We start from the raw sequence: 13,628 nt of genomic DNA, 5'->3' as shown, positions 1-13,628 counted from the left end.
CCGTCGGGTCCCGGGGGGTGGCCAGTGCGGGAGGCGGCGCGGCGAGGGGGCGGGGGGGGGCGGGGACAGGCGCCGCACAGCGGGATGGCCTCGGGGAGAGAGGAAAATTGTTTCTATTTTATTATTTTTCATTTATTATTTTTATTTTTATTTTATTTTTGTCTCAATCTCTTCTCCTTGCCGTAAGAGGTCATCTTACTGTTTTTGTCTTAGTATCTCAAGATTTTGACTGATCCAGGTATACAAAAGATCCTGCACTCTTCATTGGTTTGTCGTTGTGGACTTGCCAATATTAGAGTTTCTGAACCCCAGTCAGTCAAGAACCCCACGAGCAAAAAAAAAAAAAAAGAAAGAAAAACTTCTCAGTCTGAGCTGATCACCCGATACTTACCTCCTTTGTATAGTCTTTTAGTAGAGATATGAAGCTATCAAGAACATCCCTGCAATGAAAGCACAACAATAAAAAATCGTCATTTTGTTTTCTGACTTGGTTTCAAGATTCGTAATAAAATTTGTAAACTGCTGTCTTCCCTTTTTGCTTCTACAGTTGACCCTTGCTATCTCGAGCTCGGTATTGTTGAACTCCTCGCTATATTGAACTTAAAACCATTTTCCATGGGATTCAACTTTTCAGTCATTTATTATAAGATATCTTGAACTTCCCGCTTTCTCCAGGGGCGGATCCAGGGGGAGGGTGCAGGGGGTGCCCAACCTCCCCCCCTGATGGCCTGCGGCTTTCTTTTACTGGTATCCTGCCAAAAAAAAAGCTATGTGGTTTATTGCGTCACTCCCTCCGAAGAATCTTAGAAACGGCCCCTTCTCGAACTATTTTTCGTTTCCCTTGAAGAGTTCGAGATAGCGGGGTTGCTCGGGGTCCAACAGTACGTTCATTTATAAAATAAATAAAATATTAAAAATAAAAGCATGCCTGTCATCTCTCTCTGTGGTCTTTTTCTTTTGAATTTCAATCAATTCTCTGTAGCTGGCTGTCGTCTGAGGCTTTTGTTGTCGAGAATGACGTTCAGTCTCTGATGAAAACAGCGGAGGCTTCGTCATGTATTTCATGTAATGCTTTGCTGGCTCATCCTATAGAATTAAAATTAAAAACAAAGAAGGACTTTCAAATTGAGAATGTAGTTGAGTCATACTACGTTTACATTACATAAAGTTCTGGCCAAATTGAGTCACAGGTAGACGCAAGCTGAAAACTTGTGTCTACTTGCGACATGCACTTGCGATGACTTGCGTTCACTTTGGTTCAGGATCAAATCTGCGCGCAAGTTGACGCAAAGTTTTTCACCGTTTGGCCTACCAACAGAAGTCAACGCAAGTCTTGTTGTTTACTTCAAGTACTGAATCAAGTTGCAATAGCATTAAAATGACTTTTTGACAACTTGGGTGCACTTGCGAATAAACTTGCGAATTTGTTTGGCCACCCATTTAATTTAAGTTGAACCTGCAACTACTTGCGCCTTGGTCTGACCAGGCTTTGCACTGCATTGCATTAAATTGCTTTATTACTTACTTACTGCCCTCCCTGTGTGCCTGGGCGCCGGTTTCTCCCCCTGCCTTCTTTGCCGTTTTTCTGGTGCTCCGCTTTGCTCCCTCTCCGTTTCTCCGTTCTGCGCCTGTTGTTTTTGGCGCCCTCTGCGTTGCCTTCGGTGTTTGCATTATACAAGTTGTATTTTAGTAAAGCGCGCGCTAAAAGCCGAACTTCTATTTAACAATTAGACTACGAGCCTGTTTTTCTATGAACAAACAGTCAACGAGTTTAAAACCTACAATTTTATGTTTATTTATATTTAACATAACATAACATGACAGACCTCGTGACACACAACATGACATTACACGACATTGCATGACATATATCACACCACATCACACACTACACACACCACGTCACATCTCACTACACCACAACACGCACTACACCACATCTCACCACACAACATCCCATCCCACTATACACATAACATCACACCACATCACATTACAAAACAAATCAGTGCATTTTTCCAAAGTTAGTTAGTAGTACTAACTATGATTTTTCGAAAACCTTTATTTCATCACAAAAGGCTTAAAATTCTGAATGACAATTCCCATAGGAGAGAGGGATTCATAGCAGCCCGGGCATAGCAGTCATTAAAGACAACACTTGCCAGCAACAATGTAATGTTTGTCACATGCATTCACTCATTTCTTTTCAGTTGGAATATTTTTTCCGATTACAAACAAGCGTACATTAGCCGGCTTGATTTACCACCAAATTTTCAGAATATTCATTTAAGGGGCTCCCCAAGGGGTTTCAGGGAAGAATGGAATATGGCCATAAAATAATTGGGAACAAGGTAACAAAAGGAAATAAAGCTGGGACGGGGGACCGTCGGTGGGCGGGCAGGCGACAAGACTCGGGAACAAGGGAACAAAGGGAAATATATTTGGGAACAAGGGGACATGGATCCCTCCACCCCCTCCCCCTCCCCGCCCTGTGAGGCCCTCAAGTTTGACTTTTAACAGTGCTTAGGGACGGACCTTTTTTTTGGAGGGGGGGATGAAAAATATTGATTGTTTTGCACGGCCTGAGACATATTGTTGCCACGATTGACAGTTAGATTCGTGAGGGTACTGTTGCAGGGAATTCCCCCCCCTCCAAGGAAGGATGTCCGTCCCTTAGAACCTTCGACTTTGGACTGCAAAGTTTTTCTTTTTAAAAAAAAATTATAGCTGGAACATACCTCAGGTATCTGCTGTGAGTTCGTTGGCTGAGACCAAACATCAAACGAGCTAAAACCCTTAAGCTGGCTCATTTTGGACTGCGAAAACATTTCAGACGAGCTGTTTTGAGAGCCTTGTGAACATGACATGGGCGCTTGACTATACTGCTCACTATCCCACATGTCTCGGCTGAAAAAAAAGTTTAAAGAACAAAACAATCAAAATATATTAAAAGCTGACAGATAACTGTTCAACTGTAGTACAGTTAAGCCCTTAAAAAACATGAGAAGCCCACAGCAAAATCGTGTCGTCTTATTTTACAACAATTTTCTCGAATTGTTTAGTTGATGAAATCTTTGGAAACCATATTTCGGTTCAGTGAACACGTAAAACTTTTTTAGTACTGTGCTGAGAAAACGAAAGTAACAAATTTGGGCCGCTTATATTAAATTTTGCACAAGTATTTTTAAAAACCCAGTTTTCAGCAGATATTCAGCTAATGATCTTCACTAAAGGTTCTTGACAACAAAAAACGACAACTGCTCAAAGATTCTCTAAAGACACGCGTATAAACGATTAAATCTTTGTTATGTTTACGACTAAAGTTAAAATACAGTTGCAATACTCACCAAGGATTTGAATTGTACAATTCACGGGCAGGAAAAACGTTTTGCATTTGGAGAAAAAGATACCGGTCTTTCACACGGTGCGATTGTAGTAAAAATATTCAAAGTGTGGTTTCCCGGCAAAGCAAGCTCCTTCGTAAATCAATTGGTCTTCTTGATGTTGAGAAGTTTCCCTCGTCAATTCATCATTTTTTAGTTCTTTCTAATCCCTCGGTGCCTGAGTAAGTAAAAATTAGCTTTTATCTTTCGTTTGGAATTCAAGTGAGCAAAAACCTATAAATGCATCAACTTCACTTGAAAATTTAAAAAAACCGGAGACGAAGTCTGGATAAATGTGTAGCCGCGTCAAGCTTCCCGCCTTTTTTTTCGCTCGCGCGTGTTCGTGTGTGTGGGAGGGGAGGGAGAGGTCGCGATGTCTCGATGTCTCGAGATACGTCAGATACAAGTACAAGTGAAACAAAGAACGGCAAAGCGGAAGGGGAATCAAAATGAAATGTTTATAAACATCTTTTATAACAAACACTAGTGTAAAATTCACTCGCTTTCCCCCTTGTGATGCATACTTGCATTAGTTGCATAGCCCCAAAAGTAACGAGGTTTCTCGCTCGGGAACTCGCTACGCGCGTGATTGTTCGGACTCCGCGCGCGCTGTCTATCATGTCAAAAGCTGGGCGCGTCGTTGGGCGCGAAATCAAGAAAGCAATTAAAAAGAAAAGCCCAAATATACATTTCTTCTTTGTTAAACGTTTTACTTCTGTTGCATACTTTAAAGGTCTTGAAATCCCTAACGTGAAAATGTTTTTGAGGTTATTTTAACTTCGATCGCGCGATGTTTTCATTGTGATATCATATGTGACAAAAGCGCAATGAAGCGAAACGATCTTCAATTGGTTAATTCCTCTAGGGACTGTCAATTAAAACATCAATTACGGGCTCCGTGGTAACGAAAACAACACTCATACGAGATGAGACGAAGTTTATCAGCGAGTTTCAGAAGTTTATGACGAATTTCTCTGAATTTTATGAGTTAAAAGTCGAACTTTGTGGTTAATTCGTTACCCAATGTGTTTGGGATGACCCGTGTATACGAAACGAATGATATTCGTGGAACCTGGGTAAGATTTGAGTTGCTGTAAAAGCTTCCATTGTTGTCCTCGATTTGTTTTCAAGCGATAGGGCGGCCATGAATGATCTAAAACGCGCTAAACTTGTCGAAATTGTTTTAGTTTCCCACAGGTTTCCACGGACATTTTCGAAGTAAATCTCGCTCAGAGTTTACCGTTCCTTACCGCCACAGAGCGAAGCCGTGTCCGCCAGAAAAATTTCTGAATTATGCAACGGTAAGTTAATTCGATCTTTAAAGATCTGTTACTTACAGTGATAATTGTCATTTATCAATGGTAAACAAGCGAGCGAGCTTGTACAACATTCAACAATAGTCCAGCTGTGGTCTTAGTTGTGGGCTAATATCATAGACAGAGAGACACAAACTTTAGATTACTCAAAAACATTACAATTCATGATCACTAATAAACACCATTTCACAAAAACCATCTGCTAAAAGCAAGTAATGGGCTTTAGCGTCGAGTCTCTATGCAGTGAGAAACAAAAATAAAATAAAACATTCTGTCATGTTGGCAAAATAAAAAGAAAAGAACATAAGGTAATTCGGTAAGAAGAAAAATGTCAAAAACTAGTTAATTAATAGACCTTCCTACTATTTCCAAGAATAAGGTTTATCCACTGTCTCAATTTTTTGACTGACTAATATACACCATGTATTATAAATATGTCATTACTGACTAAAGTATATGATTTTATGTTTTCATTTACGGAGGGTCCAGGTGCATGTTCATTATACATAGAGCAACCGAATTTGTATAGTGTATCTATAACAGGGTTTAGGCTTTGTGATGTTACATTAGATTGCTCTTGTGACACTACATTGTCTTTGGGCGAAAATACATTCTTTTGAGGACTATTCCGAAATGGGAATACCGGTACATGGAACAGACAATGATGGTGTTCTTTGGGACCTATTTTGGGAATACTATTCCCTTCCCTGCTTCTGCTATGGGAGCAGAATGAACGGAATGAATGGAACACGGTTTACTCGTAAAATTATAGGCAATATGTGTGTTCTTTGTGGGACAGTTTCGGTGGGAAGTCATATGCCGCCAGCCACCCCAGATCATTCGCAACTCACACATGCACAGATACAATAGCTCTTAGGCCCAGGGGGAAAAAAAAAAAAAAAAAAAAAAAATACAATCATTCATATATCTTTAAGTTCACAATAAATGTACTCCGCGCTTGGTAAATTACGGGGCTGATCGAATGGAGGGCAAAACTCAGGACCCAAAAAAACCCTGTAAGTCTTCCAAAATTACCCCGTAAAAAATCCCTGGACCAAAAATAACACCCAAAAAAATCCCTGGGGCTGGTTTGTTCATGTGAGGCTGTCAAATTACCCCTAAATTGCCAGGAGGGGCAATAATATTATTATAACACAAAGAAAGAACATAAAAAATTGAACGCTCGTGTTTGTTTATTCATCATACCATAAATATGCCAAGGCCGCGCCAAGGCACTTTAGTTCGTTTTTAATACCCCAAAAAATCCCCTAGTTTAAATCTAGTCACCCCAAAAAATACTTTTTTTTTTTCCAATCCAAAAAATCCCGGAATTGAAAATTTCAAACCCAAAAAAATCCTTCGATCATCCCCGTCATTTACAAGCCGGAGTACCTCCCCTGGGCTCTTAGGTCACCTCCTCCGACAAGTATTCCATTTTCAAAAATTATTTTGGTTTCTTTTGAGAATTGCGTTCTTTTGTATTGTGTTATTCATAAACTCATGAGAATAATCAGAATAGTTCCAAAAGAATGTGTCCTTAGGTTAATATGTAAATTGAAGTGAAATATATGTGGGAGCATAGTGGAATACCCAGTGGAGTGGGGAGCAATGGCCTTATGGCAGGACATGTGTCACACATAAAAACCTAATTTACGACCTTGCTCACCATGAGTCTCCCATAGCTCAGTGGTTAGAGCGTCCAACCAGTACCTGAAAGGTCATGGGTTCAACCCCTGTTGGAAGCTCAGAAATTTTCTTTTCTTAGTTATTTTGATTTGAGAACACTTGTTTATTTAGTTTATCCAAGTCGGGCATTCCATTTATCATCTAATAGTTTGGTTTTGGATTTTTTATGTATAATTTTGTTGTGGTTAAACTTTATCTTTGGTTTAAATTTTTTTAAACTACTATAGTTTGATTTTTATTTTTCACGTCGGCGGCTCACCGTCATGTATTAAATTTTTTTCGACAAAATTTAAAAAATCAAACTGGTTAAATTACTACTTTCGTTAGTACTTTAAGTTTATTTCATCAATACAATACACACTACAATACACACTATGACTTGCCATGACTTGCGTTCCGATCAAAGCATAATATTATTTGTGAGAATTTCAAAGCGTCGACTTTTTCTCGGGAGAAAGAAAGGGGGGGCGGGGAGGGACTATACAAGGAGCACCACCCAAAAGGGGCTCTTGCTTTTGGCTGGAGGTTTTTAAGAGAGTAATGGGATTTCACAAGTAAGTATAGGAATAATGGGAAGCAATAAAGAGATCGAGAATTAAAAAAAAAAAAAAAAAAAAAAAAAACATTAATAGCACTCAATTCTATTTTATAATCTTTGGTGTAATTACAACTTTTTTTGCCCATAACAGGAACGATCCAATAGACATCTTTTCTCAAGACATGACAACAGAAATGCTCACAGTGATATGGGGGATCTTGAAACGTATTTTGGAATGGTAAGCTGTTAATTTGAGTTAAATATTGTCGGCTTGGAAAGTAAAACACTACCGCTAATTCTTTAACATGTGCTCTTTTTAAGTCAAATTTTAAATGATCAAAAATGTTGGCAAAGATTTCCTAAACTTGTGCTTGCCTTTCCAATTCAATTATTGTATACGTGAGTCACTCAGGTAACTGTTGATTGATGGCTACTGTAAAATTCTAAAAGTTTTAAGCTCTGGGCTTATATTTTCTCATCGTCCTTTTCAAGTGGACTTATTTTTAGGGATGGTTTATATACAAGGATGAGGGGGTAGGGCTTAGTTTCAGATGAAAATTTGCATAATTTATGAATTTTGGGGTTTGTTTTTGGATGGGATACCAGGGGTGGATGCAGGATTTTTTTTACGAGGGGGTGCACATTTTTTGGCAGAATACCAGTTGTTATTAGAAAGCTGCAGGTTGGGGCGGGGGTGCGCACCCCCTGCACCCTCCCCCTAGATCCACCCTGGATACTATGTCTGAAATTTTTTGGTGTATTTAAGAAAAGTACCTCAAGGTAAAATTCTTCATAATGAAACAATATGAGACCCAAAACAATTCCTACAAAATTATAATAGGTCTCTTAGTAGCATTTTTTATCAAAATATACATGTAAAGTACAATTTAACAAGCTCAACAGTAGATACTTATATTAATTGGAATTTAAGTTGTATTAATTTTGTATAATATTTGTCAGGGCTTATTTTTGAAAGAATTTTTGCATCTGAGATTTGGGGGGGGGCTTAATATTTAATATTGATTTATTTATTTTTGTTTTTATTGGGGCCCCCCCTTATTTTTGGGTATTTTACTGTAGTGGGCTTTCAGAGGTTGCCTGGGATTGTGGCCGAAAAAACTTTAAACAAAACTGTCAAATATATCAGTTTTATTGATATAATATTCTTAATGTTTAATAGAACAGCCACTGGGTTATGATTAAACAATAGCCTGCTCACTCTTGGCTTCTCTCGTCTTTGATAGTGCCTTCAGGAGGCAACTCATTCTCGTCCCCATAGCCCTTTCGTCTCTCTTAGCTGGCTGGGCCTTGGCATGAGAAAACGAAGGGCTCTGGGGACACAGGATTTCCAGTCCTAGATTCTAGGACTTCCGGTCTTCATGTATGCAGTCGTGACGTTTCAAAAGAATGTATGAGAGAGTCGTTACGTTTACGACTTCCATTTAGGAATTCTTTGTTCCAAACAGCCAATCAAAACAATTCGAATTAATTCAAAAATCCTATGTCCCCAGAGCTCTTCGTTTTCTCGTGCCAAGCCGGCTAAGAGAAACGAGAGGGCTATGGGGACAAGAATGGAGCCAACTATCAGAACATAGTGGAGGGGGTCAGGGGGCTGAAGCTCAGATAATAGGGGGCAGGCGGGTTACAGGATTAAGGAAATGAGAGGGTAGGGAGTAGGATTTCCAAGGTGACAGGAACTGGGAGAAATTGATAAAAATGTTCCAACATTTAGTAACATTTTGCAATAGAAATAGCATAAAGAGGTGGCAACCGGGATTATTAGGGTAGCAGGAGGTTCAACCCCCCTCCCCCGCCACCCCCCCCAAACCCTCAGTTTCTATTGCAATCAGATACTCTTCATTTATTGCTACACCGAGTAACGAACTAAGAAATCTATGCACCAGCGCAACTATCAGTGTTAAACCGGGAGGCGCAAGGGGGAAGGCAGGGCATAGTTAACCTGTGATCAGGCCAATTTCTTTTTTTCGCGGTGGAGGGAAGGAGAAAATTTTTTCCATTGACCCCTCCTCCGGAGAAAAATAACACCTGATCGCAGGTTAGGCTAGTAGGGGGTTTTCTAAAATATTTTATTGAAATTAAGTGACTCTTTTGGTCATCCACAAATGGCCTGGGGTGAGGTATTTGAACAGAAAATATGAACTAAGTTCAAATCCCCCGCCTATGCCCTGCCTTGCCCCTCCCCTCCCCTCCCCTCTCAAGCTAAAAATTGATAACTGCGTAATTTTAAGGGAGTCTTTAAAACTTTTTATTGTTTACTATTTTCCAGGGAATGGGCAAACGCAAGTACGTTCAACCCGGCCAAACACAACACACAAAGAGTACTCGAGATCTGATAACATGGCGAGGAAACGAATCAACGGACCCTACATCGACCTACCGCGCTCATTATCCAGCGTCTCGGCCATCTTCGTGCTTCGGTTTCAACGAAACTGAACCGATCCATGTGCGGTCAAACCTCGAACTTAGACGAAGACAACTTCGGGCATCTTCGGCTCCTCCGTCGCAGCGTCGGACAGCTCCGTTGCTTGCTTGGAATGAACCCGACGAGTCGCAACACGGCAAACCGGGTGTCGGTATCAGACAACCAATACGGGAACATGCAGGAGGCTTTTCCTCGACAACGCCCTTTGCGCATACAGCACCAGCCGCTGTGCGCTCGCAGACTCCAAGCCAAAGGTTTACTGTGTCAGAGACTATTGTTCCTCTTAGCACCACGTGACAGATTGCGTTTTTAATACCACGTGATTGCTAGCTGTAAAACCTCGTGCGTGATGGGGATAGTGTTCAGTTACAATTTTCGTTTGATTTGTGCTTTTCCATGAAGGAAATGTAATTTTTGTACAATGTACTCAATCCTTCTGTCCTCACCCTTTGAACGAAAATGCCCCAACAACTCCCCGGTTATAGGACTTAGAAACACAGCAAGAGCAAAGCAAGAGAGACAAATAAGAAATTAACTTTTAGCACATTTATTCAAATTCTTAAAATTAAAGTGCACATTTACAGAAAAAGGTGTCTCAGATTTTTGCTGAGTTGGCTTTAACAATTCATAACTTTAAAACGGGATAAAAACATCTCATCAGTTCGTTTGATTGAGATCATGGATAAAAAGAGCAAAGCTTTAATCGAGCCAAGCTTTAATCCCGGTTTCGATAGCGTTAAGCAGCTAGAGATATTTTTTTACTCCCCCCTGGATGGGATGCTAGTCCATCGCATGGTACATGTAACCCCCCCCCCCCCCTGCATTATTTCGCTGGTACCCATTTATACACCTGTGTGGGGAGAGAGGCACTATGAGAGTAAAGTGTCTTGCCCAAGAACACAAAACAGTGATTGCGGGTCAGGGCTCGAACCATACATACCACGGGGCGCCCAGGCTCACGCTTTGACAACTCGGTCAAAAGGAGGCATCAAAATTAAAGGATTTGTATGAAACTTTTAAGCAAAAAATCAGAAAAATAAAAACAGCTAGTAACTCACATTTTACATCATATGTTGTCTTTGTGTTGTTTCTTGACTGTTCTAAAGCATATCCTCTTCCCCAGGCCACCGATTTTAATGACATGCGAGTGGCCCTGTAACGTAAAATTATTTTTTGATTGCTATAAAAACTGCATCGTAGGTAAAAAAACAAACGCTCTACGCATGGTATACTTCCGGTCATCAAACATTGAAGATGCAGCGGAAAGTTTGAAAAACCGGGAAAAACGAAAACACTGGGAGTTTGTTGGAATAACGTATTCACGAAGCAGACCTTCGTTATGAAAATAATCTCTGAAGTGTAACTCGGTGTACTAGCAAACAAACACATCAACAAAAAAAAAGAGTCAAATAAGATACATTGCGCTCTCATATCGTCGCCGGCTTGGTTCTCCTCCTGCAAACTCGATGTATCAGCTGATGTCACGACTCCATAACTAACCTCTTCCTTTTCTTCTCCGTCAGTCTTGGTCGACAAACAAATAAATATACATCACATCCAAATGTATAGACTTCAAAAAAATGTGTACGGGGAGAGAAAAAGGTGAAGAGACTGGGTCATCTAGTGCTTTAGAAGTCAGCGCGCTCAACGTCTCTACTAAAAAAGTAAGGTAGGTAAATAACTTTTCGCCGGTAAGAAATACTCACTCTACTCACTCTTCTTCTCTCCCCCACCCCTGCGGCGCAGACGATGCAGAGGCTGCGCTCCGGATGTCGTGGATTTTACGACATCCGGTAGTCGTTACAGAGCCCTTCGTTTCGCCGACCACGTGACCAAAGAAACGGAGGCTCTGGGAACGAGAATGAAAGCATTTAAATCCTATTTAACCGATATTTTTAATTTTAGTTTACTCTTACCTTAATGTATGCAAGGGTGAACACTTCCGACGCTAGATACACCACTGCTTGACAAAAACAAGCCTGTGTACATACCTACGTATTGACCCAGCACCTGAATAGCTAATCGTTGGCTTGCAATTGGTGTTTGCTTTAGTACATGTGACTAGAATGATACATTGAAAGGGCAATAATTTTTTCTCTTTCTTTTTCTGTCCCTGGAGACACGTGATTTGATGGGCTAGATCCTCAACAAAGGAAATTTAAATTTAGCAAATCAGATCAACCGTAGTAAAATCCTTTTGTTGTAATGGATTTTACTACGGTTGATTCGATTTTACTGGTAAGATTTAAATTCTCTTTGTTGAAGATCTAGCCAATCAAATCACGTGTCTCCAGAGCCACTTGCGTTATATCGGTAACACATGTAACAATTTAACACTCACTTATGCTTGTGAATGTTACATTGAGTAGACTTCGAGTGTCACAATTTGTTCCTCGTGCCCCAGGCTCAGCCGGCTAAGAGAAACAAGCGGCTCTAGGGATGAGAAAGTATATCTTTTCTTGTTACAAGAAAAAATGTTAAAATTACACGAGTTCTGAAGCTCTCCTCTGTTGAATGGAGCATTAGACCGTTTTGTAGGTTAATTTTAAGATTACTGAGTTCAAAATCAACTGTGCAGCCTAATATTATTGTTTTGTTTCGGGTTGTAAGCAGAAATCTGAGCTGCACCACAGCTAGCCCAAGGTGTCTGTATGAGCCCTGTTCCTTTTTTGCATATATTATAGTCTCGGAAAAATTATATGAGTTTGTTTGGAATGCAAGAAATACGTTTAATCACTGTAAATTCCAAATAGTTCACAATGAAAGACGATACTTGTTAAATTTAACTGAATCGTCTTGTTCGCTTGTTTCCTATTCTTCCGTACAACTCGCTTACAACCAGTGCACTGCTCGGAGAAAGATCTTTAGCAAAGCCTCTGTTCATGAGATCGTCTGCACTCATGTTTCACCAAGAATGACATCACTCTCCGACAGCGGATTTCAGGTGTTTGGACTCTGCAAGTTTATCTTTAATTTGAAACCATCAGCAAGGTTGAAATTCACTTTTTGCAATACAAATACGGTTTTAAACTGACAAGTTTTATTGAATATCCCAGCATACAAACGACAGCTTATGAAATACTAAGATTCGAGTCGCCACGGCATCGTCCGGTCATTATTTTTAGTTTTATTTATTTTATGTGTCCCCTATTTAATAGTAGAGAGTGTTTTCACTCTCGGCTAGAATTGTGCTCACACATTAATAAAGTTGTTGATTTGATTGATTAATTGATTTGATTTTACTACCCGTCAGGGAATTAGAACACAGCGAAATGACGGGTAAATATGTCGCACGTGACATTCCATACACCTCCCTTACAAAGTGACATTTGTGGTCGGGCGCGGATGGTTCGTAGAGGTTTACCAATAGAATATTGTCGTTTTTTACGGGGAAAATTAAAGATGTAATATTGGGTACCTTTGAATTTAAAGCGTTTTGAGGGGAACATGGCAAACTTTGAGAATTACAGCTCATTATGATTAATGAACACGGGTCGCCATTCTACAGCTGATTCAGTTGAGAGCAATCTAAGAATTAGCACATTATAGTCCAGGAGCAAATGTCGCTGAAAAAAAGTTCCGTGGGAATTTCGTGAAGATTTTTGCCCACCAGTGTAAAAGTGTTGTGGAGGGCCTAAGAGACCCGATAAATGTTGTTGGCACTTTTGTAACCCGTGCAGACGGTTTCTATGGGGGCGTTTAAATGTGCCCTGTGTGGCTCAGCATGAAAACGAGGCTGAAGTTCTAAATTGCTTCGCGCAAGCTCTAATTTGGTTGAAATATTGCCGTTTTTTGTATTTTAGGATGAAATTTTCCTAGTCCTCAAAATTGTGAAATGAAAATACTATGTTTGCACTAATTATACTGGTCACAGGTCTTAGCCTTATTGAGACCCGGGGGGAGGGGGCTTTTCACGCCTGCGCTGACTTTGAACGCTTATAACTTTTTCAAGGTTTAACCAAACGCTGCCAAACTTTGCGAGATTATCTAAAATTTATCGGAGAATAATTTCGTAGGATAGATTGTTGTTTCAGGAACTTGACATCACCACGGCAACGGCATTTTGACTGGCATGTTTTTCCAAATTTGTAATTTTCGTGTTTCTGTTAATGAAAATTAACTTAAATGCAAATATTTTCACCTTTTTACGGTTCGTAAGCACAGTTTTATTGATTTTAAGTACTTTGCAGTACTTTTGGGTGGTTTTCTTGCGTTTAGGAAAATTTTTGAAATCCAAGATGGCGGATCCAATATGGCGGCTG

General features: G+C 40.1%; 2 protein-coding genes across 2 annotated transcripts in view; one reads left to right on the top strand and one right to left on the bottom strand.

Annotated features, from left to right (window-relative positions):
• The window catches only part of LOC144629010 (uncharacterized), a 10,749-nt gene extending 7,096 nt beyond the window's left edge, over positions 1-3,653 (bottom strand). The window contains exons 1-4 of the mRNA XM_078487155.1: positions 3,348-3,653; positions 2,739-2,907; positions 929-1,086; positions 392-440 (exon numbers count right to left, since the gene is read on the bottom strand). Coding sequence (XP_078343281.1) covers positions 392-440; positions 929-1,086; positions 2,739-2,907; positions 3,348-3,394 — 423 coding nt within the window. The 5' untranslated portion in view covers positions 3,395-3,653. The remainder of the gene's footprint in view (positions 1-391; positions 441-928; positions 1,087-2,738; positions 2,908-3,347) is intronic.
• A 600-nt stretch (positions 3,654-4,253) lies between these two features.
• On the top strand, positions 4,254-9,973 carry LOC144667394 (uncharacterized). Its single transcript, XM_078528789.1, has 4 exons — positions 4,254-4,459; positions 4,571-4,684; positions 7,075-7,161; positions 9,211-9,973. Exons 1-4 carry the CDS (start codon positions 4,418-4,420, stop codon positions 9,661-9,663), a joined length of 696 nt encoding a protein of 231 aa, XP_078384915.1. The 5' UTR covers positions 4,254-4,417; the 3' UTR covers positions 9,664-9,973.
• The last annotated feature ends 3,655 nt before the right edge of the window (positions 9,974-13,628 follow it).

The sequence above is a fragment of the Oculina patagonica genome, chromosome 10, assembly GCF_052425735.1.
Source record: "Oculina patagonica isolate OP01 chromosome 10, crgOcupat, whole genome shotgun sequence".
In the NCBI taxonomy this organism is placed as follows: Eukaryota; Metazoa; Cnidaria; class Anthozoa; order Scleractinia; family Oculinidae; genus Oculina; species Oculina patagonica.
Note: the sequence above shows the minus strand (reverse complement) of the source record. Positions and strands in the feature narration are given on the sequence as shown.